Here is a 17,459-nt window from a genome sequence, read left to right on the forward strand (position 1 = left end):
AGCATTCCATATCATCACTTCGAAAAAAATAATATGGTGCAGATCTTCGGAATAATCAATGACCATAAAAAAGCATTAATTTGTTGCCTAACTTCGAAATAAGGAACTTATTTGGAGATGCTACATACAAAATTGTATAAGGAATAAAAAATATGCTTATATAATTTTAATAATTTGCCGAAAAATAATCACGTTACAACATAATTTTAGACAATTCACGTATCACATTATATGTAGATCAAACCCTAATTTGCGTTGCAATAAGTAATTGGGCCACATTTATATTAAATTTTTATATTAAATGATAATTAATGATATTAAATATAGTTAAATGATATGATATTAACAGATATTTAATGATAAAATTATATGATATTATATGATATAAAATGATGATTATATGATATTATATTACAATAAATGATTAAATGATATGATATTAAATGCTGGATAATTTTAAAATATTAAAAAAACTTGAATTTCAATAATTTGAAAAGTCAGAATTTATGCAGAAAAACTGAAATAATAACAAAGCTAAACAAAAAATTTTAGACGGAACTGCGTTTCCACCATAGAGAAGGGTTATTAATTTTTCCCTCGAAATATAAAGAAAGTTACTCCGAAATCTTTTCTGGACAACCCTTGAATCTTATTTAGATGAAAACAATAAGATTATCTCGAACAAACTAATTCCCTGAAGCATTTCGAACTCGTCAAAGATGAGGAAAACGAAACTACTTCTTCGTTGCCAAAAATTAAAAATAAGAAACTAATAGAACTAATGAAGAGAATGAGATATAATGAAAAACTAACATAAATGAAATAGCCAATGATAAAGTCTAAAACGTTTGCCGAAATAATAACTTTTTACGTAATTTTAGACAAATTCATGCGATACATTTACATCATATGTAAGTAGGTTTAATTTTATAAAGGGATAATACTTATGGAATAATAGATAATAAGGCATAAATAATGGAATTAGATCAAACCCTAATCTGTGAAATAATTAATACTTTGGTTGAAATGAGTGATTATTACATTGAAAATGAAAATGCCGAATGCTATGAAAATTCACTAATTTGATTTTGAAGTTTGAAATGAGAAATTTATTTCCTTTAATTTGGAGATACTGCGTAGGTTAATGCTAAAGTATGAAAAAAAAATTATGTTAACTTATAATTTGTCTGAAATAATTGTCACACTTTTAGACCAAGCTATGATAAATTCTTGTCAAATTACAGTGTAATATTAGTATATCAAAAGATAATTTTTGACATAGCTTCTAAATTGGTCGTTATGATATTAATTAATAATGTTACAGAAATCTTTAAATTCCAATATGTCGAAAAGTCAGAATTAATGCAGGAAAACTAAAATGATGACAAAGCTATAGCCATAAAAGTTTTGTTTGAACAATGTTTCTACCATAACTCTGAGTTATTTATTAATAAAATCTTTCCCTCGAATGTTATCATAAAAAAAAAACAAGTTACTCCAAAACCCTTTTCTGGACACCCCTCGAAGCTAATTTAGATGTCAACAATAAGAACATCTCGAACAAACTAAGGCGGTGCAGAGTTTCGAACTTGTCAACGATAATGAAAACAAACGACTTTGCCGTTGATAAAGTTCGAAATTAGGAATTTACACACGATAATCTGGAGATGCTGCGCAGGAAATTGAAAACCGGAATGGGAGAACGAATCCTGGTTTCCATGGTGAAGCGAAGTTCGCCGGAATCAATACGGACTTGGTCCGGAGAATGCTGGCAGCCAGCCAAGATCCTGCTTTTTTCCAGAGAAGTACCGGGGGTAGAGAGGGATAGTCCTCTTGATGGGATTTTTGTTCTATTTATAGAGAGTGTTTGGGCTGAAGTAAAGACAATCTCAGTTTTTCGAAATAACGCTTTCAACTGCCGAAGATGTGATACAATTGAAGCAATAAAATGGATGCTTGAATGCTTCGATGTTGTTTTTAGGGAATCGGTATACGGAGATGAGTTCCCTTTTATATGTGATTTAGGTTGGTCTTTGTTACGTCTGAAACGTGCCCTGATTTTTAGTCGCGCTATTGTAATAGATTCTAACGTGACGAGTCGATAACGTCAAATGAGTGGTCATCACGTCACTAATTACAGCACTTTAATTTACTGTAAAATCGTACCAATATGATACTGGTAAACTAAATAATTTCTTGGTTTCAAATTTTATTTGAAATACAAGTGCCTAAGAATGCAACTGAAGCAATAAAATGGAACGTTTGACTCTTTTGAGATGCGTTGTCTCAATATATTCAAACGTGATGTGACGATAACGCCAAATCGGTGATAATGAATCCAGCAATTTTATTAACAATAACATAAAGATATTTGGAATTTGTGTCGTTGTTTGGCAACTAATTTACCAATAAATGTCCCAAGAAGTCCCTAAGCATTGCAACAGCAACAATAAAATAGGGCATTCAGTCTATCGAATCGTTTGAATCTATTGAGGCGCATTGTCTCAATAGATTCTAACATGAGTTGACGCTGCCGTCAAATCGGTGATACTGATTACAGAACTTTTATTTACTTATTATTTCTTTATTTGATTATTGTTTCTAAACGGGATATCTTGAAGCTTTAAGTCCTTATCCAACCGTGAATCTCTCTCTCTCTCTCTCTCTGTATGTATATATATATATCCTTTTTACAGGTGTAATCGTGTGACGAGATTACATCTTTTAATTATATTGATTTTCGATTTTTTCATAATTTTCTTTTAAATAATTTTTTTTTTAAAATACACAATTTTAATAATTTTTTTCNAGAGAGAAAAGTACTGTTTTTAAAATAAGCACTAAAAACAGCACTTGTTTCTGAAGAAGTTATATTTTAACAAAATTAATTATAAACCTGTTAACGATTTATACAAATTGAACTCGTGTTGTAAACAATCCTGTATGTTAGCGTAACCACCGTTTTCTTAGGTACCGATATTGCATCATACATACAAAGCTAACTAATGCTTAGGGACTGGTTGTACCATGGCCTCACTAACAACTTTTCTCCAAAGTCGCCTGTCTCTAGCTCTTTATTTCCACTTTCGGTCCTTTAGAATCTTAAGATCTTTCTTCACCTCATCTAACCATCTCTTGGCCGGCCTTCCTCTTTTCCTTTGGCCCTGGCACTGCCCCTTGAATATCTTCTTAGTGCCTCTGTTTTCTTCCATTCTCTCAAGGTGTCCTAGCCATTGAATTCTCTTTGCTTTCATATAATTGATTATATATTTTTCCTGAAATAGTCTTGAAGTTTCGAAATTGCATCGTCTTCTCCACAGATCATCCTCTTTGACAGGTCCAAAAATAGTTCCACGAATTTTTCTTTCCCTGGTAATCGGCATTTTTTCTTCTTTCTGGGTTGGAGTCCATGTCTCTTATCCATAGATAACGGTTGATCTGATTATAGTTTTATAAACCTGAAGCTTTGTTTTCCTCGTTATTACTTTTGATGTTAGCAATCTCTTCAGTGAAAAAAAAAACTGCCATTTCCAGCAGTTAGTCTTTGCTCAATGCCTGGCATAATATCATTGTTTTCTGACAAAACTGAACCCAAGTACTTAAATTCCCTAACTCTTTCAAATTTTGTCATTTCATTAATTCGTAGCTCTGTGTCCATATCCATTCCTTCAGAATCCATTATCACGTATTTCGTCCTATCAATATTTATTTCTAAACCAAAAAGGCTAGCTTCTTTGGTCAAGTCTTTAAAATGGTCAACAAGTGCATTTTTTCTTCTTTCAATCAATAATACATCATCAGCCAAAGCAAGGACTTGTTTCGTTCCATTAAAAATAGTACTATTTGATATTGATATTGATATCTATTTGATATTGTGTTAATTAAGTAAATAGAACCTTGCTTTTTCTTATGGTAATATTCAACAAAAATATAAAGTATTTTTTCTAAAAAAATACCATATCTATAACAAATTTTATCATATTAATTGATTCTTATTATCTTAAATAAATAGGGTTTTGCTCATTCTTATTGTAATATGTAACAAAAATGTAGAGCAGTGATTCTCAACTTTTTTTTGGTGCGGCACACTTTTAACGATTTCGAAATTTGACGGCACACAATGAAAAAAGTTAGATTAAAAGTTGTTTAATTACCTGTTATGCACTATGTTAAATAGTTCGTGATAATAATTTTGAATGTGAAATAAAATAATATGTACTACAGAAGCACGTTTATTAAGGGATTAATTTTTTCTTTCAACTAATTTTTTATTAGTTAGTAAGAGTTATTTATTTTTTGCTAGTTATTAATTGTTAGCTTGTCTTCTATAGTTATTAACTGTTAGTTTCTTTTTACGTTAACTGTTATTTTTTGTGATTTCTTGTAAACTAGTTTTTTTGGTAATTATTAATTGTTAGCTTNTAATTGTTAGCTCAATTTTCGTCAGTTATCCTTTGTTAATTTGGTTTTATATATTTGTTTTTTTAGTTATCCTTTGTTAATTTGCTTATTAATTGCATAGCTTACTTTAATGATTAGCTCTTACAACATTTTTTAAAATTGTGTGTCATATACAATTTAAATACTTCCATCTTATTTTAAGATTGTCAGAGACAAGACAATCGCCAACAAAGATGTTCACGCGGTTAAAGCGTGGAAACACTATAAAAAGTAATATTATGCATATAATATTATATATATACACTTTTCTTTAATTTAAACTTTACTCATAATAAAAAAAAATCATTTTCATTTTTATTGTATAATTTCTAATATTTGGCGGCACATTTTAAGAATTTGGCGTTACACAAAAGTGCCGCGGCACAGTGGTTGAGAATCACTGATGTAGAGTATTGTTTTTTTCAAGAAAACATATTAAAAGAAAATTTTATCTTAAGCGATCTTATTCTCTTAAGTGAATAGGAGCTTGCTAAGTCTTATTAATATATTCAAAACAAATTAATGGTATTTTTGTCCTGAAAATATATTTGCAACAAAGTTTGACAACCAATCAAATATTTTAATAAGACACATTTCGGACTTTATTAGGAGAAAAGGACCAGAACACTATTGGGACTTTTATAGTAGGAGGGGTACATTTTTAGGTGAGGGGTTGAAGCCACTTTTATAAAACTAAATTCTGTAATTTATACAGAAATTGAAACTCATTTTACCCTATTTAATCGTTAAGAAGAATATGATTGCAAAGCTTTGCAATACTTTGAATTGGACGACAACAGCCATAGGAATTTAATCTGAATTTTCTTTTAGAAATACAAATATTTAAAGTTAAATTGGCAATTAATAAATTGCGTAGAAGGTGTAACCTGCAATTAATAAATTTCGAAAATATCTATAGTTCTTTTTCTCTTAACAATTTTTAGACCTAACTCTTTTTCTTTGTGCTCTAAATGTCTCATTCAAAGTAATAAATGCATAAATTGAAATCCGTTTTATAAAACAATGACTAGCCACATTTTTTATGTTTTTAAGTTTTCTGGAAAAAATAAATTGAGTGGTGATAAAATATAACTTTTATAAACAGTTTTTGAAAACAGCTGTAATTAGCAGTTGATTAACAGTTATAGTTTGTCTACGGTAAGAACTTCTCCCACCACAAAGTCTGAGGTGGTCTGCTGCTATGGAAACAAGAATAGCTCATTTCAGGGAGGGTAGCTTCTCTTCATTCTAAGGCTAAACAACCAAAGAAAACGATTCCCTTTCCCTCGCCGATCTGAGCCAAAATCTGTCCTAAAGAGTGACCCACACCCCTACTTAAAATAGTTATTCCTCGTTAACATAGTCACTGCCACGGGTCCAGACGAATAGCTAGGGGAGTTCTTACTTTAGAGAAACTATAGGTCAGCAATTGATTTGGTTCCTTACTTTGTCGGAGAGAGACGAATCCCTGGAACTGATACCTATTACTGGAATGTTGTAGAATCCACAAGTGTAAGAAACAGCTGCAGGTGATAATTCCCCTGCAGTAGGATGGCTGATAATAACTGCATATACCTGCGAAAACAACAAAAACTTACTTTTAAAGTACGAAAATACACAGTCTTTCAGTTAAGATAGAATCCAATTTCAACTTTACATTAAGTAACGGTTTCAGCACTTTCAATGATTTTAATTAAGGGAAAATTTACAATTTTACTTTTCTTATTCAAAAAGTTTGACAGTTTTGTTATGAATGAAAGGAGATTTCTAGTTACGAAGTAACATAAGTAATAATCCCACTATCTAAAGCAGGTTTCAACGTTTCACTATATTGAATTGTAATTGAGAGCCAGTTAAGATTTGGTTCAAAATGGTCCAATGTATCTGTACGTTTTGAAGTGCTATTGCTGTAGTTAGATGCTAAACTAAACGGAGAAAAATTTCATTAATGAATAGACATTATAGTAAATGTAAAGACAGCAGAAATATGCCAGAAATGTAAAGACATTTCTGGTAAGAGTTCTAAACTTTTGATAATAAAACTGAAATATAGGTATTTAAACCATTCATTTAGTAATTTTTCTGTTTATATGGTAACGGTTTAGCGAAAGTTCTTGCTTTCAAAATTATGTTTTTGTTGTTTCTAATGCCATTTTTTTCTTTTCTTCCAGTCGTGGACACGTATCTAGGCTTGCAAAACCCTTAACCGTATAATCCACGTCCGGCTACCAATCTAGCTCGCATAATACATAATTAATTGGAGAAAAAATTTGAATGAAAAATAAAAACAAAAATGAATAAGGAAGATTTTGTCTTATTAATATCATGAATACAAAAGTCAGTTAATAGAATGAATTAAACAGAAGCGTAGAACAAAATTGAAACTAACGTAAATTTAGGAAGATAAAGGGAAAAAAACAGAAAATTAGGAAAATATATAAATTTAAAAAAAATGAATTAAAATTAAGCGTATGAAAACTAATAGGATGAAAATTCTAATGCCACTTGCCAATATCAGCAAGCCTGCTTTCTAATACCAAGAAAATTTAGCCAGAAAGTGCGTGTCTTGTCTTTCCGTGGTGGGGTCAATGACCAAGAATTTGACTTCGGTCACACACACGTCATAGCCCGTTTACAGAGGGGTCCCATTCATTCAACCACATATCGTAATTTTGACGTGAACCAGAGAACGATCAATATCTAATTCAGTATCCCCAGAGGCATGGATATGTATTGGGAACACGAAGGACTTTATGACCCAGCAGATTTAACGTGTACCAGTCACCATTAACTACACAGGGAATCCTTGGCCAGCTGGGATCGAACTCACGACCACTTGGACATGAGCCTTAAAAACACTTAAAATTGCAATCACTTTAAAATAAAGATGAATTTCGAAAACAAAAAAAGTGTGCAAAATTAATAAGATGAAGGAAAATAGCCATTTCAGCACGTTAAATCGCCGCACTATATTCGCATTAATCCCCCAAGATATTTGCAATGAATCCCTCAACATGGCTTATGATTACTGCAAGTTTAGCAGTTGGTAATCACAGAACTAATAATTGAATAATTTTTTTTTTAAAATTTCATTTAATTCTTTGTACATTTATCGACACACCTTCGTAATTTCAAGTTCTTATAGGTTTTGAGCAACCAAAATAAAATTAAACGTAAAAAAGGAATTGCAGTAATTTTCGAAGAGATGAAAATTCTTGAAAAAAGCTAGCGTTAGATTTTTAATAAAAAATGTCAATTTTCAAATATGTATTTCTCATTCTTGATGCCCACAGAGCGGCCCACATGATATTTCTTCCTAATAGTTTAACACCTAATAGTTATCGAACTAATTATACAATTATAGTTTTCTTTTGCTCCATTGTACTCCTTGTACATGTGTCAACCCACCCTCGAAATTTTAAGTTTATTAGTTTTGTACTTAGCGTAACAAAATAAATTGTAACATTAAGTTGAACACCCAAATTAATGGTATAGATTAAATAAAGGGTATAGATTAAGGGTAAAGTAATAATATAGGGTCATAATAAAGGGTATAGATTGAGAGAAAAATGTCAGCGTATTTACGTAGAAAAAATAAAGTGTGGGTTAACTAACCTCAATTTTTGTAAAAATAATTTTTTAAATGAAAAATAAAAAAATGGCTATTGTTTTAGTCATTTAAGTGAAGCAGCTCTCTTTTTCGACCATATGTAATTAAAGTACTCTGATTGAATGCTGAGTTCAAATTTTTTTAATTTTTTTGAAAGTCTTACTAAGGATTCCATAGAATCTCCTTATTCTAAGCTACGTTTTTAATCGGTGCTACAGTCTGTAATTATCTCACTATAAGTAACGTTTATACCTGCGTGAACTTCATAAAATAGAAAATGAATTAAAAGAAAAAAATTAAAAGAAAAACAAATAATTTCTAAGGAGCAATAATTCATAATAGTGTTCATTGTTTATATAATTGAGTGTAATTATTTATTCTATTGTTCAGATGAATCAAAATTGCTTAGCTTTTAGACTCTTGCTTGAAAATTTTACTTTTTATTTTACTTCGATAATATTACGTCAAGTTTTTAGATTATATATAGAAGCCCCGTATTCTAAGCATCAGTAATAACATTAATTTGACGTTTTAAGTGATACTACAGGTAGAAATTATCTCACTAAATATGAAGTCACAGCTCCAGAAACTTCATAAAATAGAAAAATATTAAAAGAGAAAACAAAACAATCTGCAAGCAGTTTTGAACAAACCAAGGATAAATAACACATTAAATGTATATATTAAAAATAATATATATACTTTAGCCTAACCTGTGGTTTTTTCTAGACAAATGTAAATGCAAGCATTTTGTCAGTTATTACTTTCATAGAAACTTTGTACTACAAAATAAGAAATATAATACAATTTTAGCAATAGGAAAAAAAGGCTATTTAAAATAACGAGATTCTACATTTTTAGCGTTGCTTTTTATTCTAGGGCATTAAAAATGTAACTTTCATACAGGAAAGCAACTAACTGTATTTAAAACTGAACTGAGAAGATATGGAATTATTAAATAATAAAAATTTACATTTATTTATTAAAAAAAATTAGTATGTACAATTAAAAAATTAACATTGGAAAATTAAAAACAAGTATTTGAAGATTACAAAAATAATATTCTAAGATAAAAAAAAAAGTATTGTAAGATTAAAACATTATTTGACGGAAGCAATTGAATAAGAAGATAAAAAAAAATAATAACATTGGAAAATAAAAGAAATTAACAATGGGAAAGATACAAAAGTGATATAAAAAGATTAAAAAATATCACTTGACAATTAAAAAAGGGCATTTAAAGACTAAAATATTACTTGAGGATTAAAAAAATAACGTTGAAAGACAAAAAAATAGGATTGGGAGATAAAAATATTATATTATAATATAAGAATAAAAAATAATATTAAAAAACAAAAATCATTTTAATAACATTTAGAGATTTAGAAAAAAAAACATTTGAAAATTTGGAATCTAAGAACTGGAACTTAAAAAAAGTAATAGTATATAAAGTAAAACATTCTAAGAGTGAAAATTAAAAGCAATTCAGAATTAAAAATATTATTGGAAGATTGAGAATTATCGCGAAAAGATTAAACGAAACGCAATGAACTATTGAGTTATATTAGATGCTCATTGGATTACATGATATTAGCTGCTTAACTTCTAAAATCCTTCTACTAATGGTAGTCAAAGAGTAAGAAAAACTGATTTTAGAAGATACGGGAACAATAGATAATTTAAAATAACATTGAATAATTAAAATGTAACATTAAAAAAAAAATATTGGAAGAAAAAAAAATTATTACTTTTTAGAGATATCAACTGTCTAAGATTAAGAAATGACATTCTAATATAAAAAAAATAAAGCCTGAAGATTGAAAAATGACATTGAAAGACAAAAAAAGTCATTGAAGGAATAAAGTAACACTTAAATATGAAAAAATAACATAGGAAGATTAAAAAGTAACATTATAAGATTAAAGAATAACAGTTTGAGATTTCAAAAATGACAGTGAAAAAATAAAAAGATAAGGCGAGAAAATAAAAAATTTTATTGGAAACAAAAAAAATAGCATTTAAAAAAAAAAAAACATTGGATGCTTAAAAATAAAAGCAATTTTTGAAGATCAGTAAATGAAATTTGGGGAATAAAAAAAATTACAATGGAGGATTAAAAATGTAACATTTGAAAATTTAAAAATTGGAAGATTGAAAAAGTTTAATTGAAAAATTGAAAGAATTGCTTACTTGAGCTGATATTAGATGCTCACAAACACTCTGAGCCGTTCTTATAGGATTTCTGTCCATTGGCAACGACACTCCTTCCAGCTTAACTCTTGGAGGAAGAACATTGATATCTTCATTCACATCTTCTATTGCCTGGAGAAAGTTTTGAATTTTGTCCCCTATGGACAGCACGGCTCCGATATTGTACACCTGAGTACGATCGTCGCCATGGCCTGCTATCGTCGCCGATATAAAATGCGCCAAGAGAAGTGAGACAAGCCATTTAGATATGGAAAGTCGCATGTTGCTTGAGCTGAATGTATTACAAGTTCCGCTGAATGTTGCTGAAGGGCTGGCTGAAGTTCGGTGATTTTTGGTCGTCATGGCTGAAGAGTCGACGTTCAGGGTCACCGATCAGATATAACATTTTTCTGAAAGAACATTTAATTTCCTTTAATGCTAATATTAACACCAAAAGAGAAAAAAAAACACGAAAGATTAGACATGTGAAACTAATTTAACACCAAATGTTGTTAAAATTTTATCAGTGTTAAAACTGTTGAACATTTTGAACATTAATATCGTGTAAACTTTGGTGAACTTACGTACCGGATTAAACCGAAAAAATAAATTCATTTTTTCTTTCATATCGATACATTTTAAAATTATTCAAAAAATAACTCCCCAGCAAGTTAAATGATAGATATTTTAGGAGTTATTCGCTGAGTTCTATCAACTTGCTACTTGTGCTGATATTTCAAACGCGAAGTTTTTAAATTTAGTTTTTAATGTTAAGTTTTTAATGTTTGGGATAATTAAAAGTGTTAACTATCCCAAAATCAAGAATGAAGATTTTAAATATAATATTCTTTATAAAGTTCTCGCCTTTAAATGAGGTGACCCAGGTTGGAATCACGGTGATGAATATAATCTAAAGATTAACTGTATAGGAAATATCAAGTTGCTATTACGTTATTAAAATCATTACGCAGTGGCTGGGTGGCGCAGTTGGTTTGTCGTCGGCCTTCTGAGCCCAAGTCTGCGGGTTCGATCCCCGGCCCAGACACCGGATTTTCGGGATGCAGAAAATCCTCAGAGGCCATGTCGTATGATTATGCGCCACGTAAGAGATCCCTGGAGTGCCTTATTGGCTCATGGCATTTCCGGCAAAATTAAATTCCTAGTGCACTTTAGCATCCAAATAGAGTCTCGGTGCTGCCATCTAGTGTGGCAGAAACTAGACGTCCAATTTAACATGACCAACGGTATCTCACCCATTGTGGTGGTCCTGAAAGAGTGGATACCACTTCTGGAGAACGCACTAGGTCTGCTCATCGGCAAGACCGATTGTGCAGCTCATTGGAAATAAAAATAAATAAAAAAATCATTACGCACTGTATCTTTAAATCAGTTTTAACCGTAACTTTAAACCGTTTTACAGGTGACTCACACCTGTAAAACGCGAGTTTCAAAGAATTTTTCCAGACATTAATTTAGGCACTCCCTAATCTGTGAGCAGCGGTAGTTCAGAGTATAGAACGTTCACCTCCCAATTAGGTGACCCAGATTCGAATCCCAGTGGTTGAAACAAATTCTGCTTCCGATTCAATCGAATCACAGTTCTGACGTTAATTATCCTCAATGACATACAAATAATAAGTTCCCCTTCCTGTCAAGCTCACGATGGGAGAATTTTGTGGTTTTCCTCTTCATGTAACGCAAATGCGGATTAGTTCCATCAAATTGTCCACCACGAAGAGTGGTTTACCCCATTTCTTGCTTTAGAAGTTCTCTTGTCTTCTTTTTTAAGTTCAAAATTGCACAAGTTCTGAATTGAACGTTGATAATCTCAAATCTAAATATAGATTGACTGTTCAACCTCAGTTTTAAAGTAAAACACGTGTTTACCCTTTTTAGCTGTTTCTCTCACACTGTGCTAATATAGCGCAAGATTCCGTTCAAAATTATTTTAGAATTATCTCACACTAATGTTGAATTATAACTGTTAAGGTATTAGTCTTTAATTTTCTTAAAACTGCTAACTATTTTGGAGTTGAAGAGCGTTAAAGTTTCAAATTTATCACAGAAATTTCATACAACAAAGCTTAAAGATGATTATGAAGATATTATTTGCTAATTCTCCACAATATTCTTCTCTTATTTTGCGTTCTACATGTTCTTTACAGGAACTTCTTCAAGAGCAAGAACAGATGAAAGTCACTTGGAGGAATATCTGACCTATGGAGTGAATGGTCAGATACATCCTAGCGTCAACGCTTGATCTACATAAGGCAAAATACACCAAAAGTTCCTGCTGGAAGGTTTTTGACTATCCACCTTATAGTTCCGATCTTGAACCATAGACTTCCTAAACCTTACGATAGAAGAAATTAGCTCATTTCAAAGAAAACTTTGTAACAGATAGCTGTGATACGATTTCATACGGTTTTCAACTTGTAGAGTAGCTGAAGTTTTGCGGAATATTTAGCAATAATAAAAAAAATGTTTGGAGAAAATGTTTTTTTTTCTGTATATGATAAAAAGTTTACTCTTTGTACGATAATTAGTATTTTATTTCTGTAATTTTTCTAGCCTATAGTTTACTTTATTTCATACGATTAAGTAGAATATAATATCTTATTAAGTAGAATGTGTCGTAAATCATATTGTTATATTAATAAAAATTTTTGTAACACGTTTTTTAATTAATGCAGTAGTTTCCTAAATTTTGCTTTTAATTGTATTTAAAAATTAATTTCCTTTTCATATACTGAATTTTATCTTTAGAATTAGAGGTTTACAATATAGCTTTTTAATTTTAATTCATATTTTTCCCATTAAACTTATTTTTGATATTTTATATTTAAATATGTTCAAAAATATTTTTAACATTGGCCAGTTTCTTAGATGTCAAAGCATTTTATTTCATGAAACAAACATTTAATTTCATTTTACAAATTCTTGCATTTTGTTTTATGAATGTAAATTATAGAATGTTAATTTGAAAGTTGAATATTTATTTTAAATAAAAAAAAATTATTTAATAAACTCATTCATTTCTAACAAAAACATTTATATATTTCTCTTTTCTTTATTATTATTATTTTAATAATTATTCCTATAAAAATGACGAATGCGCTCTCGATATTGGGCAACCAGTTTCTCAAATTTTTCAAATCTTATTATTATATTTATTTAAAACTTGAAGCTGCCTATCTTATGTTGAATATTTATTTTATGAAATTGGTGAATGTTGTGGGTAACCTTTATGAAATATTACTCACTTTAAATTTTTATGAATTTAAAATTAATTTTTAATTTTTATTAATTAAAAGCTATTTTTTTTATAACTTCAGAAATTTATTTGTTTCCTAAAAAGCTAGTTGAGAATTATTTTTTATCTAATATTTAGATACGTTTAATTATTAATTTATTAAAAATAATATTAATTTATATTTATTTTATATTGAATATTGGTTTTATTCAACGTGCTATTATTATATATCGTTAAGCACGTTGTTAATCAACATTGTTGATATTATATAATAAATAAAAACTCTGTTAAAGTTGATTTTTTTGTATTAACCAGAAGTATTGTACAAAATATATAAATATATAAATTTAGAACTTTTATAATTTAAACGCACTTAAAATGCTAATCAGCAGCTATTATTTAATGAATGTAATATTAAATCGTATTATTTCATTAAAAAAATTGAATTTGATGATCTTGAAGTGAAAACTAAAAGCATGAATTTAGTAAATGATCTCAGTATTTAATTAATTAATCAATTTTTACAAATTTACAGTTTTGTCAGCTTAATTTTGATATTGCGTAATATAATATAGCTTCAAACTTGCCAAATTGTTAAAAGTGTATTTAATATTTTCTTATAAGTGTTATCAGATGCAAGATTTTGTATCAGTTATATTTTGAAAATCTAAATAAACAGTTTTAAGCTGTTCTCTGAAAGTATGATGTGATAAATCATTGTGTAGCAGTCTAATAAGGAAATTTCAACTTATTTCTTTTGAGATATAAAATTAACAAATTACACAAACTGTACCTTTTTTTGGTATAATAATTTAATCAATGGAAAACAATATTAAAAATTCTTTACTTATCATATAGTTGAATTTTAATAATGTGTCTTTTTTCAGATTTCCTTTAATTTTCTTTCGGTATGTTCTGTCTAAGTTTTTTCTTCTTTATTTATATCAAATATTATTTTTAATGTTAAAATGTGACTTTGTAAAAACATATTTTTTTTGTTCTATCTAAATATAAATCTTCCATGTGTATTCTTTATTCATTTTTTCTTTCTTTTTCATTTAGTAAAATTTTAATTTATCTATTTATTGTATAAAAAAACACAGATTTTGTACACTACATTTGTTTATTATATATTTTTCCATGGAGTTGAATATGTTAACTGAGAAATAATTTTAATCTCCATAAATTACATATTTTTCCATGGAGCTGAATATGTTAACTGAGAAATAATTTTAATCTCCATAAATTTGAAATTCATTAAAAAATGAATGCACAAATGAATAGCGTGTATTGAAAATAAACTCTGAAAGTAACTCTTTAAGCTATATCTTCTAAAATTCAATTCAATTGATTATTTTAACGCTTAACAGCTACTTAGCGTAAATTAGTTTGCAGTTATTTAGGCTTAGTATTTTAAATTTTATTTCATACAATATGATGAATTTTCTTTTAATATATAATGCATGTGTGATTATAAAATCACTACTTTGAAAATTCAAGTAATTCTATGGTGTTGAAAGTAGAATTATTAAATAAACCCTTAATTAGGAAAATGAGTTTTTAGTTGACTATGATTGCGAAATCATAAACAGCATTCGTTTTCCCTTTTAGTTATAGCCTTTTATTAAGTACGAGTTAAAATTAGCTGAAAAAATCGAATTTTTTTCCAATAAAAAGTATTATTAAGTTACATTTTCCCCTGATAGTCTTGTACATTCATCCTTTAAGGATAAGTGCTATCTCGGAATCAAAGATAAAATGCACTTGTGGTGTAACATCTAAATATTCGAAGTATAATATTAGATTCATATTTTTTTTCTTTAAAAACTAAGCCTACAAATGATAGCCTTTAACTGCATATTTAATAGGTCAAGCACTTTACTGTGCCTGGGCACAAATATAAAATAAAAACGTTGCTAAAATGAGAGTGAAAAAAAAAATCCTTACTTACTTTTATCTCTTTCTCCATTTTGGAGACTGCAAAAACGAATCTTTATTCACACAGTAATAATAAATATATTCAGTCTTATCCTTAGCTGTTGTTTATCACTCGATGATGCAGGAAAGTAACTCAGATGATAAAAAACAGCATCCTTTCATCCATATCTTACATCTTTCTCTCCTTCTCTTCTGCATCTTTTCCTCGTCCTTGAATGACTGGGATTCGAGACTGTTTTGTAGAGGTGGCGCCATCTGTTATGTATCCATTAAATTACATCTGTTATGATTTTAATAAAAATGTACGAATAAAATATTACCATGTGGCTGTAGAACACGATTTAACGAAATTTAAATAAATAAAAATTTGTAAAAAAAATCCTGAGTAATGATCTTTATAAATCTTTGTTTAAATATCGTAAATGAAGTTTATATATAATTGTTTGTAAAATTATTTTTATATTCGGTAAGTGGTGTTTATAACTAGTATTTGCCTATTTTATTAGACTCAATAAGTATTCATCTCATTTAATTGGATTCACTTGTAAAAATCGCGATACTTTTTGATTTTGATTTCCACTCACATAATTGCGTGGGAAAATGACAAAAGCAAATATTTATTTCAAATATTTTATTTACTGTATTTTACAAAATTTTATTTCTTGCAATAAATTAAAAAAGAAATGCATATAAATTTGACTTGAAAAGTAGCAGCAACTAATAAGTTATTATTTTTTCTGAGAATAAATAATACTCGTGAATTGGCAATGATTAATTTTATATTTTAGTTATAAGCTTAATTTAAAAAAATTAATTATAAATCTTAATAGTTTTGATAATAAACATATAAATGTATATTTGATCTATTTACGCATGTATTTATATGCCTACTATGCGTATATTAAAGCCTTGTCTAAAATTAAAAAAAATCATACTTATGTGTCTAAGTTATTTTTTCTAATAATCATAAAAGCAGAAAAAAAAGAAAGGATACGATTATATTGCAGAGTAGGGGAAGTGTATTGAAAAAATGTATTGAAAAGTGTATTGAAAGATAATCAATACATAATTTCTTCTATTTATCTTTGTATGTCAAAATAAGTTGAGCAGGTGAATCTTTTCGTGGAAATAAAATTTTTTAAATGCTTCTAAAGTAAGTAATAATAAAAAATTAATGAGTCATAACGGAAAAAAAGAATATGAATGTTTTCGCATTCTCTTAGTTATCTCACACAAGCTTCAAATAATTCTCATTAGAATTTATACTTCGATGTTACTATGTGACCTCAATTGAAACAGTCAATATTAAAAGGGGTATGTTACAAATCTACCCTTTTGAGAAAAAACAACAAAAAAAATCTGTTAATTGTGGAAAAATTGTTTCAATTGCCTCCAAATTGTTGGATTTTCTTCTTTAGGCAGTCTGGAAAATTACTCGGTATTTGATAATCGGTTATTGATATTCCAAAACCAAAAAAAAACTTATTTTCGTAAAAATGTTACAGACCCTCTTTTGACATTGAAAGCTACAATTAGTTTTTGGGTGTGCGAATTTTACACACAATATTATTTAGAATAAAACTCTAATGGATTTCCTTCAAATTCATGCGATTTTATTTATTTTACACAAATATTATAAAACCCTTCATTTTAATTAACACAATAGGAATAATAACTCAATTGCAGAATGTACTTTCATGACCACCGTTTATGCATACTTTTGATATACGTACTAGGGGTCACAATTGATATTTAAAAGAATAATAAAAAAAAATAATTTAGAATTCTGTCAAACCATTAGGGAAGAAGTGATGACGGGAAAAAAATGTAAATCCATTTAATCACCTCATTAAACTTTGAGTGTTTGTAAAATAATTGATTCTCATCCCTTCTCTGTTTCGTTCAGCAATCACACAGGCTTTGATGATTTCAGTCCTGTATTCTTCAGTGGTGATTCGCTAGATTTTGTAATTTTTTACTGCTAAAATGGATATTTGCTGTCTCAAATGCAATGCATAATTAACGGTC

At 28.8% G+C, this 17,459-nt stretch overlaps 1 protein-coding gene across 1 annotated transcript in view; it reads right to left on the bottom strand.

Moving 5' to 3' along the window:
- LOC107441166 (glutamate [NMDA] receptor subunit 1) overlaps positions 1 to 15,665 on the bottom strand; it is a 58,763-nt gene extending 43,098 nt beyond the window's left edge. The window contains exons 1-3 of the mRNA XM_071186906.1: positions 15,445 to 15,665; positions 10,241 to 10,650; positions 5,887 to 6,015 (exon numbers count right to left, since the gene is read on the bottom strand). Coding sequence (XP_071043007.1) covers positions 5,887 to 6,015; positions 10,241 to 10,603 — 492 coding nt within the window. The 5' untranslated portion in view covers positions 10,604 to 10,650; positions 15,445 to 15,665. The remainder of the gene's footprint in view (positions 1 to 5,886; positions 6,016 to 10,240; positions 10,651 to 15,444) is intronic.
- Positions 15,666 to 17,459: the final 1,794 nt, after the last annotated feature.

This window comes from Parasteatoda tepidariorum, chromosome 10 (assembly GCF_043381705.1).
Source record: "Parasteatoda tepidariorum isolate YZ-2023 chromosome 10, CAS_Ptep_4.0, whole genome shotgun sequence".
NCBI lineage: Eukaryota > Metazoa > Arthropoda > Arachnida > Araneae > Theridiidae > Parasteatoda > Parasteatoda tepidariorum.